At 45.2% G+C, this 15,780-nt stretch overlaps 1 protein-coding gene across 1 annotated transcript in view; it reads left to right on the forward strand.

Annotated features, from left to right (window-relative positions):
* LOC138638371 (carboxypeptidase B-like) overlaps nucleotides 1–15,780 on the forward strand; it is a 46,784-nt gene that overhangs the window by 11,600 nt on the left and 19,404 nt on the right. The window contains exon 6 of the mRNA XM_069727605.1: nucleotides 1,306–1,407. Within this exon, the coding sequence (XP_069583706.1) occupies nucleotides 1,306–1,407 (102 nt within the window). The remainder of the gene's footprint in view (nucleotides 1–1,305; nucleotides 1,408–15,780) is intronic.

Raw genomic sequence — 15,780 nt, forward strand, 5'->3', positions numbered from 1 at the left:
GACTCAGATCCACCCCCTATTCAAATTGATGGAGTTGTTTTGATGGAGATGTTGTGTTCCAGCAGCATCTGAGAACTTCCTTCCCAACAGGGTGAAGAACCCCTCTAACTCTACTCATCTCATATATTTAGCAGATAACAGGGTTGATTTAGAGGTCCGATGCTTTTGACCATTTTAAAGGGGTTGTCCACTTTATACAGTATTTTTATTAAAAAATATGTTGTGGACATAATTTTGTGAGCCTTAGTTTCAAAATATTACAGGTTTTCATACTTTCTGAATTACCTCATTGTTAGTACAGCCTACCTGCGTAAGGAGGTGGACAGATTGCCCAACGTTAGTCCTTGAAGAACACATGTAATGTTATGTTGTGTAATGTGAATTATGACCTGTGTTAATGAGGTTCATGTTGTGTGCTGCCTGACAGTAGAGAAAGCTAGAGTTAATGGTTGGAACTAGCCCAGAGTGGGAGAGGCTAAGCTGAGGGGACAGAGGTAGTTTCATTTAACAATGTTCAAAAGGGTTTATAGTGCATAACAAGAGGACCTAAGGTTGATGTGACAGTGCCGCATGATGTGGGTGTCTCTAACTAGAGAGGAGACAGAGACAAAAGATAGCAAGATCCTAGAAGAGAGAAGTGACTTGTGGCGTGGGTGGGGTTATAAGGAGCTCAGCATTTGAGCTCTGCTAAATCTGCAACAGAGAAAACTGTGACTCTATTATAACTGCTGCACCCAGTAAACTAAGTGATACATCTGGGGAATCACAGTCTCTGACCCAATATTATACTGCTGTCAGATTACATAGCAAAAGCCCGCTGATATATTCACTTTAAGCTCCATAATATGAATGGTATTGACTGATTAAATATTTCATAATCAGATAATCATTATAGGAATACAGATCTATTTCATGAATTCAGTATTTTACCTTCTAAATCAATAAAGCAGCTTCCAAGACATGACTTGGCGCCATTATTTTCAGACCACACTTAATGCACAGCTAGTTCAGTTGCTGCATTATGAATAACACTATTTAGCGGACATTTTTAATCATGGAAATAATTTAAATTATTCAAACTGTGTATTTGAAAGCAGGGAAAAAAAATCAAGAGATTGATGGATAACAGAGGGCTTTTGTGCTAAGTAATCAGTCCAATAATGCTACAAAAATTCAACATCTGCTTGTTAGGTAAATCCTGTGTTACAGATTCTGAAACAAAGGTTTAGAAACGATAACAATAGAAAATGCTTGTCATGTTCTGTACAGTATAATACTTATAATGTGTATTCATTGTCTGGATAGGTTGGGAAATCAAGCATCGACGGCCCGGCCATCTTCATGGATTGTGGTATACATGCCAGAGAATGGATCTCCCCTGCCTTCTGTCAGTGGTTTGTTAGAGAGGTTAGTAGAAGTAGAAGTATCCATAGGCGCAGTGACTCATACATTGCAAGGTGGTGCACTACCTTCTCCTTGCAATACAGGGGTCTTTCCAATGTGATTTTCCAATATTGATAAAAATAAGGACCTTTTTCTAAAAACAGCGCCATTTTAATCCACAGGCTGTCTGCTATCAAGGTGTACTATCAGATGAATTCATGATTGTATGTGGTGATGTTTCATGAAAATATAACTTTTTTCATCATCTCAGACAATCCCTTTAACAGGTTGTTTTAACACAGCAATATTTTATTACAGCATATAATCATCTCAGAGGGCTACCCTACTCAAGACCTCGTCTATAAGACACAGGAGAGCCACTAACATATTAATATTGTATTCCCCCTGTCCAGGCCACCACAGAGAGAATGTGTGGCTGTAAAGGCTCAATCAACAGGGCGTCCTCTACATATAAGGCCTCCTTTACACGTCTGATATTTCCGGTGCTGCAAAACATTAGCTTGTGCTCTCCATGTCCGTCTGTCCGTGTGCCGTCTGTCTGCATCATCCATGTGACACATACTGGAATGGAATGCAGAATAGAAATGAGAGATGAGTTAGATCTGCAAAGATAGAGATGATAGACAGATAGACAGATAGATAGATATCCGTGATTATAATTAGTGCTTTGCGTGTATAGTTTACTGTACTTGTATTTAGTTATTAAGTAAATGAAAAATAAGAATATGTGGTCCCCCTAATTTTCATAATCAGCCAAGGTAAAGCAGACAGCTGCTAGCTCATATTATCAGGCTGGGAACGTCCCCAGTTATTGGGCCCTTGTGAGCCTAAAAGTTTTGGCTCTTTGCCCGCCTCTTTCCAATTGCACTGAGGCAGTGGCAGTCGGGGTTGTGGGTGATGACAGCTGTCATTTGTCAAAAATCACAGCTGCCATCAACTCTTGCTGAGAGTAATGGAGAAGTGAAAGACACCCCTATTACTAACCCGATAGTAAAAAAATAAAAACACACACACACACAAAAAAACACTTTATTTGAATAAACACTCCCACGCGCTATCCCTTACCAATTTATTAAAAAAATAAAAGTTAAAAATCTCATGAAGGTCCACAGTAATACACCAAATCCAAAGTAGTCCTGCCATGGCATAGGACATGGTTCATGTCCTGCTCTCTCAGGGTTAATCTTACCCATCAATGTATGCCAGTGTGTGTCCGGCAGCCCACACACACTGGCATACATTGATGGGTAAGATGAGCGGTTCCATATTACCTTTCTCCCTTTGACTATATATATGGTATGGACCACATGGAGATTTACTTACTTGCAGGGATTGATCCGCATATATTCTGGCACTTTGTCTTGCACTAAGCACTTTTTTTGATGTATGATATACTATATGCATTACTCAGTGATCCACTCATTGAGCCCATATTGTGATTACAGTAGTTTGTGTCCCCTGTTCATGTACCATGGTTGGATCTTGTTATGTCAGTCTGTATCTAATTGTCAATAAAATCTATTGTTATATTTTTATCACTTGTTTATGGGACTGTTTACTCCATAGTTTGTTGTAGGATATATAGTTTCGGAGTGTCCTTGTGATTCTTATTGTGTCCAAATGAATAGGGTATATACTCCCAGTACTTTTCTCTAAGATATGCATCAGTGGTATCTGTTCTTAACTGTTTAGCATGTACTGTTTCATAGTGCACCGGGTGGTTTAATACTACACTTTATATATACATATATATATATATATATATATATATATATATATATATATATATTGTAAAGCTGCAGCAGCTTCGTACGCAGTGAAGAAGCAGTGACCCACAAATTCAAACACCAAAGTCTCTTTTAATGTGTTTCTTCACAGCATTAAACTCCACTTCACATAAATGCATATAACTTTTACACCAGTTCAGAGAAATGCATATCACATGGCTTTAGATTTGCGGTCCCTAAACAGGCCAGACTTCCATTGTCCTGTTTCCCTGGGCGACCGCACGCCATCTCAGTCTCTATATGTCTCCCTACACACAGCCTCATATGTTGCAGACACTACACACGCCAGCCCTCCACTGACTAGTTCTCGTGGGTGTCCTGCATCACTGTATCACAGTCTCTTACAGACTCATTACTCACACAGTCGTACACAGTTCAGGATATCCTCCGGATAGCAGCCGGGCACCATATCCACCTGTTTGCAATCGTTGCACATGCTAGTCATCTTTCGGGTACAGGACATCCACCTCCGGTCACAGGACTATCCACATCCGACTCCTACGGGCACAGGATATCCACCTCCGGGCACAGGACTGACCACATCCGAGACCAGTACCATGGACGACTTGCATCTCTGTGTACGCTGCGGGTGCCAGGCTATTCAGCTACCCTGGGTGCTGGCTCTGCTGGCCTCCATGCACTTTGCAGACAAGCACACACCAGACTGACTCTGACGTGCACCTCGCACACCTGGCCTGACCTGACCAGACACCTGACACGGCCTGACACCCCCATACATACCCCTTACTGCAGGGCTTTTAAACACACACAAACCTGTGGCCTTCAGCCAAATGAAAAACCCGGACCGAAAATCCATGACTCTCATGCACACCTACGGACTTCATCCGTCTGCATGCATATTCTGGGGGGAACAAACAGCGCCCCATAGCTGTATCAGAGGCCACAGCCTCACAATATATATATATATATATATATATATATATATATATATATATATAATTCATATTTCTATACTGTATAATTTTTATCCCTGAAGGTGTTACTATTTGTGGTTTAACTGTTTAGCATGCCTCAACATTCCCAAACCAGTAGATTTCAAGAAAAAGAAAGTTCTCTGGGGAGAGAATCCACAAACCGTAAAGCCTGATAGCAAATCACATTCTGCTCAGTCTAAAGAACAAATTCATGCACCATGTCTATGGTTGATCTGGAGCAGTGTTTCCTAAGCCCCTGCAGGGCAGCTATTACTGAGGGCAATCTGGTCTGTTTCTCCAGCCCCAAGGTTCCGGGGGGTCCCTGGCCAGATTGCCCTCACCTACAGCAGGCAGTGAATGATCCTGCAGCTCCGCTGCCTGCAGGAGAAAATAGCAGCGGAGGGGAGCTGCAGGAATCCATCCTCCGCTTTCTGCCCGGCGCTTCCTGTCTGACAGCTGCGTGATTGGATGACATCAGCATTCAGCACGCGCCTGTGTCAGATAGAAAGCTGCCGGTAACAAAGATGCTGCGGCTGTGGGGAATGTGTGGAGAGGTGAGTGGTGGTGTGTGTGTAGGCAATGTTGGGGTGGTGATGGATGTGGGGTAGATGGCTATGATGGAGGTGGTAGAGAAGGCAATGATGGAGGTGGCAGAGAAAGCAACGATGGAGGTGGTGGGAGAGAACAATGATTAGGGTGGTGGAGAGGGTAATGATGGAGGTAGAGGAGAGGGCAATGATGTAGGTGGTGGGTGAGAACAATAATTGGGGTGGTTGGGAGAACAATGATTAAGGTGAAGGGGAGAACAATGATTGAGGTGGTGGATAGAGCAATGATGGAGGTGATGGGGAGGGCAATGATTGGGATGGTGGAGAGGACAATGATTGGAGGGGTGGATAGGGGAATGGTTGAGGTGATGGGGAGGGCAATGATAGAGGTGATGGGGAGGGTAATGATGAAGGTGATGGGAAGGGCAATGATGGGGGTGGTGGAGAGGGCAATGATGGGGTGGTGGAGAGGGCAAAGGTGGGGGTGGTGGAGAGGACAATGATGGGTTGCGGGAGGAAAGAGGACAATGAGAGATGTAGGAGATTGGGATGGAGGAAGGGGGACCTTAGATATGGATGTAAAATGAATTAGGTGGTGGAAGAGGATGCTAAATCCCTGATAGTATCCTCCTCCATCTCACAATTCATTCTGATGCTCTCGGGAGACTTAAAATTTATTGGGGAGTGGGAAAGGAGGCGAAAAGGTGCATAGGACCCTTTATAATGAATTGAAAGTTGGGAGAAGACCCTGTCAGGGAGAGTCAAAGACTGAGTAATTTATATTATTGGGGGTCAAACATTATATTTAATAATTGACATAGTGCTGCTTATCACTTTATATTTTTAATGGTGGGGTACAAATCTGTATTCAGGGGGAGACACATGTATGTATACAATGTATGTGACCTTGTTATTTTCAAGGCTGTGATGATCATTGCGACAAGATGAGTTGTGTCTGGGATATGTTGACATGAAGGTCTGACCAGATGGAGAAGAAACAGGAGAATGCAGCTCTAATCAGAGATAAATGCCTCGATGTAAATATTATTCTGTATCTGCACTGTGTGAATTGGAGTGATAATGTTATTTGTAAAATCCCTTATTCTACATTCTCACATTTGTATGAAATATCCGTATGCTTCCAGGTTTTTTTATTGGATGGCACATGGGCTCGTAGAGTTTTATAGGTCCATTCACACATACTCAATGCATTAACCTAACTATCCCTGTGTGGCCTATTAAAAAAAAAAAAAAACATAATCAGGTTCCTCGTATCATGTTCTCATTCACTTTATGCAGTTAATAGCCCTCTGTGTCTGTACTGTTACATACTTAGGTAGTTGACTGGTTCATGAAGGAAGCTTTACATGAACACCCGAGCCTTACACTATGGCTGGTCCGAAAAACTAAAGCAATTGTTACCATCCACCTCTCGTGTTTCCCCTTTTCCTCATAGTTTGTAAGCTTGCGAGCAGGGCCCTCATTCCTCCTGGTATCTGTTTTGAACTGTGATCTCTGTTATGCTGTAATGTCTATTGTCTGTACAAGTCCCCTCTATAAGTTGTAAAGCGCTGCGGAATATGTTGGCGCTATATAAATAAAAATTATTATTATTATTATTACATGAAAATCACAGATCTGTTAATGAGATCCATGAGGGTCAGAGAATGTTCTGTTGTGATCCAATTTTGGGAATCAGAACAGGACATCAGAACATCTTTAATACATCTGTAGAAGCTCACTGCAAACTGACACTGCATACAGATACATGCATGTAGCCTCATTACGTATAGCACAATCTCTTAGTATATAGTGTACTCATTTATTATGTATAGCACAGTCCCTTAGTATATAGTGTACTCACTTATTATATATAGCACAGTCCCTTAGTATATAGTGTAGTCACTTATTATGTACTAGATGGCGGCCCGATTCTAACGCATCGGGTATTCTAGAATATGCATGTCCACGTAGTATATTGCCCAGTCACTTATTATATTGCCCAGCCACATAGTATATTGCCCAGCCACGTAGTATATTGCCAAGTCACGTAGTATATTGCCCAGCCACGTAGTATATTGCCCAACCACGTAGTATATTGCCCAGCCACGTAGTATATTGCCCAATCATGTAGCATAATGCTCAGTAACGTAGAATATTGCCCAGCCACGTAGTATATTGCCCAGTTATGTGGTATATTGCCCAGTGACGTAGTATACAGCACAGAGCCATGTAGTATATTGCACAGCGACGTAGTATATTGCCCAGCTACGTAGTATATTGCTCAGTGACGTAGTATATTGCCCAGCAACGTAGTATATTGCCCAGTTACGTAGTATATTGCCCAATGACGTAGTATACAGCACAGAGCCACATAGTATATTGCCCAGCCACGTAGTATATTGCTCAGTGATGTAGTATATTGCCCAGCCACGTAGTATATTGCCCAGTTATGTAGTATATTGCTCAGTGACGTAGTATATTGCCCAGCTACGTAGTATATTGCCCAGTTCCGTAGTATATTGCCCAGTGACGTAGTATACAGCACAGAGCCACGTAGTATATTGCCCAGCTACGTAGTATATTGCCGAGCTACATAGTATATTGCCCAGCCACGTATGTCACAGGTTAAGAAATAAAAAATAAACATATACTCACCTTCCGAGGGAGCCCTTGTAGTCATGTTGCCTATGTGCAGTGCACTTGGCAGCTTCCGGTTCCAGGGTTGGTAGCGCAGGACCCGTGATGATGTCGCGGTCCGGTCACATGACCATGACATCATGGCAGGTCCATCTCGCGCAAGCGCGCAGGACCTGTGATGAGGTCACGGTCACATGACCATGACGTCATGGCAGGTCCTTGTCGCATACCATCCTTGCCACTGGAACCTGCCGCTTGCATGGAGCGGTCACCGGAGCGTCGCGAGGAGCGGGAAAGGCGCCGGAATGTGAGTATATGATGATTTTTTATTTTTTTATTATTTTTAACATTAGATCTTTTTACTATTGAGGCTGCATAGGCAGCATCAATAGTAAAAAAGTTGGTCACACAGGGTTAATAGCGGTGTTAATGGAGTGCGTTACACCGCGGTCCATTAGCGCTGCCATTAAATCTGTGTAAGCACTGACTGGAGAGGAGTACGGAGTGGGCACTGACTGCGGGGAGGAAGGAGCGGCCATGTTGCCGCCTGACTGCGCCCGTCGCTGATTGGTTGTGGCAATGGTCGTTGGCGTTTTGCCACGACCAATCAGCGACTTGGATTCCATGACAGACAGAGGCCGCGACCAATGAATATCCATGACAGAAAGAAGGACAGACAGACAGAAAGACGGAAGTGACCCTTAGACAATTATATAGTAGATGGCACAGTCTCTTAGTATGTAGTGTACCCATTTATGTATAGCACAGGTACTTAGTATATAGTGTCTTCTTTTATTATGTATAACACCGTCACTTATTACGTACCTTCCTCTCAATTTATACAACCCCTTGGAGGATGTTCATTTAGTTGTTTAATTTTGTAGGAAAAAAGCAGATCACAGACATGGCACCAAACTAAAGTCATTTCAAAAGGCAACTTTCTGTCTTTAAGAAACACTAAAAGAAATCAAGAACAAAAAATGTGGTAGTCAGTAATGGTTACTTTTTTTAACCAAGCATAAGGGAAAAATTATGGTGTTACGGAACCCCCCAGCACCCAGCATATGTTGTGCAGTTCTATGTATGTATAATAGGTTCCATGGTAGATGCATGTCCCTAATGCATCAGCCCACAGGCTGCGCCCCTGGGCAGAGGGGACAAGATATTCCCCTTCTGTCCTCCCCCCACCTTTGTAATTCCCACAGTGAATATCGGCAGACTCCGGCCACCTGCGGCTATTGTAATGTATGTCTGGCCTGTGTCCTGTGAGTAAAGCGTTGTCATACTGGAAATACGTGGAGAAGCAGTGATCTTTTATATGCGTCCATGTAACCAAGCAATTCCAGCCAGCGTCCTTCATTCAGACTTCAGCCAAAGCAGAGTGGACCTCCTGAAACACGGGGTGGTACTGAAAGAGGTACTCCAGCACGGTAGACCCCGTTACATATGGAATCACTCAATTCTGAGGAAAAAATTATGGAATCACCCTGTACATTTTCATACCCAAAAACACCTGCATCAAATTAGATCTGCTCGTTAGTCTGCATTTAAAAAGGAGTGATCACACCTTGGAGAGCTGTTGCACCAAGTGGACTGCCATGAATCATGGCTCCAACACGAGAGATGTCAATTGAAACAAAAGAGAAGATTATCAACATCTTAAGAGGGTAAATCATTACGCAATGTTGCAAAAGATGTTGGTTGTTCATAGTCAGCCGTGTCTAAAATCTGGACCAAATACAAACAACATGGGAAGGTTGTTAAAGGCAAACATACTGGTAGACCAAGGAAGACATCAAAGCGCCAAGATCGGAAACTTAAAGCAATATGTCTCCAAAACAGGAAATGCACAACAAAACAAATGAGGAACGAATGGGTAGAAACTGGAGTCAACGTCTGTGACCAAACTGTAAGAAACCGCCTAAAGGAAATGTGATTTACATACAGAAAAGCTAAACAAAAGCCATCATTAACACCTAAACAGAAAAAAACAATGTTACAATGGGCTAAGGAAGAGCAATTGTGGCCTGTGGATGACTGTATGAAAGTCATATTCAGTGATGAATCACGAATCTGCATTGGGCAAGGTGATGATGCTGGAACTTTTGTTTGGTGCCATTCCAATGAGATTTGTAAAGATGGCTGCCTGAAGAGAACATGCAAATTTCCACAGTCATTGATGATATGGGGCTGCATGTCAGGTAAAGGCACTGGGGAGATGGCTGTCATTACATCTTCAATAAATGCACAAGTTTATGTTGATATTTTGGACATTTTTCTTATCCCTTCAATTGAAAGGGTGATTGGGGATGATGAAATCATTTTTCAAGATGATAATGCTTCCTGCAATAGAGCAAAAAATGTGCAAACATTCCTTGAAAAAAGACACATAAGGTCAATGTCATGGCCTGCAAATAGTCCGGATCTCAAACCAATTGAAAATCTTTGGTGGAAGAAGAAAATGGTCCATGACAAGGCTCCGACCTGCAAAGCTGACCTGGCAACAGCAATCAGAGAAAGTTGGAGCCAGATTGATGAAGAGTCCTGTGTGACACTCATTAAGTCCATGCCTCAGAGACTGCAAGCTGTTATAAAAGCCAGAGGTGGTGCAACAAAATACTGGTGATGTGCTGGAGTGTTTTTTTGTTTGTTTTTCATGATTCTATATTTTTTTCCTCAGAATTTAGTGACTCTATAATTTTTCCCCTATGCTTGGTTAAAAAAAGCAACCATTACTGACTACCACACTTTTTATTCTTGATTTCTTTTAGTGTTTCTGAAAGCCAGAAAGTTGCCATTTGAAATTACTTTAGTTTTGTGCCATGTCTGTGATCTGCTTTTTTCCTACAAAATTAAACAACTGAATGAACATCCTCCAAGGGGTCTGCTTTGATCTGCTTTTTTTTTTAGTCTGCGGATGAATATCGTATTCCCAAGTCATCTGAGCTATATTTTTGTGATTTAAAAGTTTTCTCTTTTTTTTTAAATATGTGTGTATGTATATATATATATATATATATATGTATATATATATATATATATACATACTGTGATGTAGCGATGTCCTTGCTGTGCAGTGAATAGGCAGTGACCCATATAAAGTTCAAACAAAGTCTTGTTTATTTCACAGCATACTCACAAACCGGAAAAGAAAGCAAACAAGTCCTTCGGTATGCAGCCGGGAAAAAATAACAACAGTCCACAATCCGCTGCCGTGAGCGTATTACACCCCCGTGTACGGTGGGGTGTCTGGCTTTTCAGGCTCTGCCTGGCCCGTATTTCTCCACACGGAAAGAGCTCTGCACAAGCCTCCTGCTAGGTCTGACTCCCAGACCAGACTGACACACCCAAACTCTCTTGCAGGGTTTTTTTTTTCTATCCTCCAGATTCTATGGCCATGGGCCACTATAAGATCTGGGCTGGAGGAAACGGACCGGCCCCACTACCTTCCTGCAGTCCGTTTCAAAATAAAAGCCCATACCAGGTTTTCCTGAATAATTTCTGGGTCAAATAACTTGATCCAGTTCACACTCACTTTTATTCTTCCCTGTGTCTCACAGGCAAACCTGCTGTGAGCACAGGGCACTCCAGCGGATCTAATATGCTTCTAAGCACATCCTGGGGGACACATAGCGACCCTCGCATATGACACCGGTCACTGCCTTACATACCCCCCCCCCCTCTGTTCAGACTTGTGGGGTTGAACATTTGTCAGCATACATGGTGCCCGTGACAGGGCATCGGCATTTCCCTGTGACTTCCCAGCCCGATGTTCCACAGAGAAGCTGAAGTTTTGTAAGGACAAGAACCATCTGGTGACTCGGGCATTCCTCTCTTTTGCATTTCTCATCCAGACAAGGGGTGAATGGTCCGTTACGAACCGAAACTGACGCCCGAGCAAATAGTAGCGTAGAGACTCCAAGGCCCATTTAATCGCCAAGCACTCCTTCTCCACTACGCTATAATTTTTCTCTGCCGGGGTCAGTTTCCTGCTTAAATAGGTGACTGGATGCTCATCCCCGTTCACCTCTTGCGACGGCACCGCTCCTAAGCCTACCTCTGAAGCATCGGTTTGCACAACAAAGGTTTTCTTGAAGTCAGGGCTGATGAGGACCGGCTGTCCACACAACGCCGACTTCAGGGACTGGAAAGCTTCCTCTGCTTGAGGATTCCACTTGACCATCACCGTTTTCTTCCCTTTTAACAGGTCCGTTAGGGAAGCCGATTTACCAGCAAAATTGGGTATAAATCGACGGTAATACCCAATGATGCCAAGGAATGCCCTCACTTGTTTGGAATTTAAGGGCTTGGGCCAGATTTGAATGGCCTCAATTTTGTTAACTTGAGGTTTGATAACCCCCCGGCCGATCACGTATCCCAAGTACCGGGCTTCCGTGAGACCTATCGCGCATTTCTTTGGGTTTGCTGTTAACCCTGCAGCTCTAAGAGACTCCAGCACTGCTTGTACCTGGGTCAGATGGGTATCCCAGTCGGTTCTAAATCTGACTATGTCATCCAAATAGGCCGATGCGTAATCTCTATGTGGCGCTAACACAATGTCCATCAGCCTCTGGAATGTGGCCGGAGCCCCATGTAACCCAAAAGGTAAGACAATGTATTGATAGAGACCCTCTGGGGTTATAAAAGCAGTCTTTTCTTTAGCTGACTCTGTTAAGGGAACCTGCCAGTAACCTTTTGTGAGATCCAGCGTGGTGAAGTACTGGGCCTTCCCCAGTCTCTCAATTAGCTCGTCCACCCGTGGCATGGGATACAGGTCAAATTTTGACACTTCATTTAACTTCCTAAAGTCATTACAGAAGCGTAATGACCCATCAGGTTTTGGTATTCGTACAATGGGGCTAGCCCACTCACTTCGGGACTCTTCAATGACTCCCAACTGAAGTATTTGCTTTACCTCGGCCGCGATGGCTTGCCTTCGGGCTTCTGGCACTCTGTACGGTTTCATCCGCAACTTTACCCGGGGCTCAGTGACAATGTCATGCTGAATCACTGAGGTTCGCCCCGGCAGCTCTGAGAATATATCCATATTCTGCTGTACCAAAGCTCGAGCCTCCCGCCGCTGCTGTTTTGTGAGGGCATCATTGACTTTCACCTCACACCTGGCTGTGTCCTTGGCCAGTGCCAGAGGGACCTCCAATTGGATGACCGTAGTTGCATCTGTGACCAAACATTCCCGGTCCTTCCAGGCCTTTAGCAGGTTTACATGGTACAACTGCTCGGGTTTTCTTTTCCCGGGTTGGTACACTTTGTAATTCACTTCCCCCACCTTCCCCCGTATCTCATAAGGCCCTTGCCACTTGGCCATGAGTTTACTCTCTGGGGTGGGTACTAGTACCAACACCCGGTCTCCTTCTTTAAAGGTCCTGACCGTGGCCTTTTTATTATATGTACGGCTCTGAGCGGCCTGGGCATCCAACAGATGCTGCTTTACTATGGGTTGCACGACTGCAATCCGATCCTGCATACTTGCCACATACTCGATAACACTCTTATGTGGAGTGGGCTCCTGTTCCCATGTCTCTTTGGCTACATCCAGCAGTCCCCTTGGGTGCCTGCCATACAATAGCTCAAATGGGGAGAACCCTGTGGATGCCTGTGGTACCTCGCGAATGGCGAACATTAAATATGGCAATAACATATCCCAATCCTTCCCATCCTTGGCGACCACCTTTTTGAGCATGGCCTTGAGGGTCTTATTAAACCTCTCGACCAACCCATCGGTTTGTGGATGGTACACTGACGTACGCAACTGTTTAATTTGGAGCAATTTACATAGCTCCCTAGTCACTTTAGACATAAAAGGGGTTCCCTGATCTGTAAGGATCTCCTTGGGAAGCCCAAGGCGACAAAACATGGCAAACAGTTCACGGGCTATTAGTTTAGCCGAAGTGTGCCGGAGCGGTATCGCCTCTGGATACCGGGTGGCGTAGTGTACGACTACTAAAATGTGCTGATGGCCCCGGGCGGATTTTACTATTGGTCCCACCAGATCCATCGCTATCCGCTCAAAGGGTACTTCTATGATGGGCAGAGGCACTAATGGACTCCGGTAGTTCGTGGTGGGTGAGGTTAGTTGACACTCAGGACATGTGTCACAGTACTTTGTAACCTCAGCGTAGACACCAGGCCAAAAAAACCTCTGTAATATGCGCTCTAACGTCTTTTTGGCCCCCAAGTGCCCCCCCAACATGTGAGTGTGAGCCATGTCGAGCACCGCCCGACGATAGGGTTGGGGCACTACCAGTTGTTCCACCACCTCATCCCGGATTTTATCAACCCTGTACAGTAACTCCTGGTTGACCGTCATCCGGGGAAACTCCTTTTCTGCACCAGGTTGTTGTGCCACCCCATTCATTTCGATTACTCTTTCCCTTGCCCGGATCAGAGTGGGATCCTGGGCAGTCCCAAACTTACCAGGTGACACCTCCAGCTCAGGAATTGGTGGATTCTCTTCCACTTCTCCTGCCAATACCTCTAGGGGAAACCTATCGGGATTACACACTGTCCCTATCGTGGCGACCCCTACGGCAGGTGTCCCTGACTCGGGATCTTCGGGTTCCGCACCCGGAATGCTTTTTACCCTGAGAGGGTTAACTCTGGTCTCCCAGAGGGACCAGAACAACGGCAAGTCTCTACCCATCACAGTCCCATACGGAAGAGTCTTTACCACTCCCACCACATGTTTTATCTCTCCACATGGGGTGGAGAACGTGACCTCCGCAGTCGGGTACTCTCGGAGGTCCCCATGTATGCACACTACCCCCACCTTTCGTCCATTAGGACTGTCCCCAGCAACCAGGGACCCGTGTACCAGGGTCACCAAGCTCCCCGAGTCCAAGAGAGCATCCGTCTGGTACCCGTTAATGAGCACTCTGCACAGCTGAGGTTCGGTACCGGCAGGGTCTGTAGTGGCAATGCAGACTGGCTGGGCATACATAGACACGCGGCGGGTATACCCGCAGTCCATGGGTTCTGTTGTTAGGGGGGCAATTAGCAACCACATGTCCAGGTTCTTGGCACCGCCAACACGTAATGACTGTGGCACGAGGTAACCTTGGAGCCAGTTTAGGGGACACAGGTCTGTGGTCACTCTCTTTCCGAGACAACCCCTCAGCACGGACTCGGTCCGGTCTTGTCCCAGTGGAGGGCCGTGGACTTTTCTCAGACTCCTGAGCTGGCGGAGCCTTACGTGACAGCCGAAGCGGAGCAGTGTCCCATATAAAGTCCTGGGTGGCCATATATCGCTCTATCAGACCTACAACCTAGTCTAGGGTACCCGGGTCCCCTTGACCCACCCAACGCTGTATGGCTGCTGGCAGAGCCCTTACCAGTCGGTCGACCACCACCCTCTCCACTATCTGACTTGTGGTTAAAGTCTCAGGTTGGAGCCACCGTTTCACAAGCTGCAGTAAGTCAAAAATCTGAGACCGGGCAGGCTGGGCTTCCACAAAAGTCCAAGAAAACACCTGCTGAGCTCTCACATAAGTATTAACCCCCAGTCGGGCAAAGATCTCACCTTTTAGCTTGGAATAGTCCTGGGCATCCTCCCGACTGAGGTCAAAGTAGGCCTTTAGTGCATCACCCCTCAAGAACAGAGCCACAACTTCAGCCCACTGTGCTGCTGGCAGATTCTCCCGCTCTGCCGTGCGCTCATAGACGGTGAGGAAAGCTTCCACGTCATCTTCCGGACTCAATTTCCTTAAAGCGGAGCGGACCTTGTCTCAGGCATCGCGACGTTCCGGGGTCGGTGCTGGAGGTGCCTCACGCAGGGCTGTAATTTGCTGCAGCAACAGGTTATTCGTTTGTTGCTGTTGTTGCTGTGTGAGGACCAGCTGCCTCAGGATCTCCTCCATTTTGTCTGTAGGCCTGAATTATAATGTAGCAGGCTTAATAACAGACATGCAAATGATGTTGGGGTATGCCTTAATTCACACTGCCCGCATTCTCCACCAAATGTGATGTAGCGATGTCCTTGCTTTGCAGTGAATAGGCAGTGACCCATATAAAGTTCAAACAAAGTCTTGTTTATTTCACAGCATACTCACAAACCGGAAAAGAAAGCAAACAAGTCCTTCGGTATGCAGCCGGGAAAAAATAACAACAGTCCACAATCCGCTGCCGTGAGCGTATTACACCCCCGTGTACGGTGGGGTGTCTGGCTTTTCAGGCTCTGCCTGGCCCGTGTTTCTCCACACGGAAAGAGCTCTGCACAAGCCTCCTGCTAGGTCTGACTCCCAGACCAGACTGACACACCCAAACTCTCTTGCAGGGTTTTTTTTTTCTATCCTCCAGATTCTATGGCCATGGGCCACTATAAGATCTGGGCTGGAGGAAACGGACCGGCTCCACTACCTTACTGCAGTCCGTTTCAAAATAAAAGCCCATACCAGGTTTTCCTGAATAATTTCTGGGACAAATAACTTGATCCAGTTCACACTCACTTTT

This window comes from Ranitomeya imitator, chromosome 5, assembly GCF_032444005.1.
Source record: "Ranitomeya imitator isolate aRanImi1 chromosome 5, aRanImi1.pri, whole genome shotgun sequence".
Lineage (NCBI taxonomy): Eukaryota > Metazoa > Chordata > Amphibia > Anura > Dendrobatidae > Ranitomeya > Ranitomeya imitator.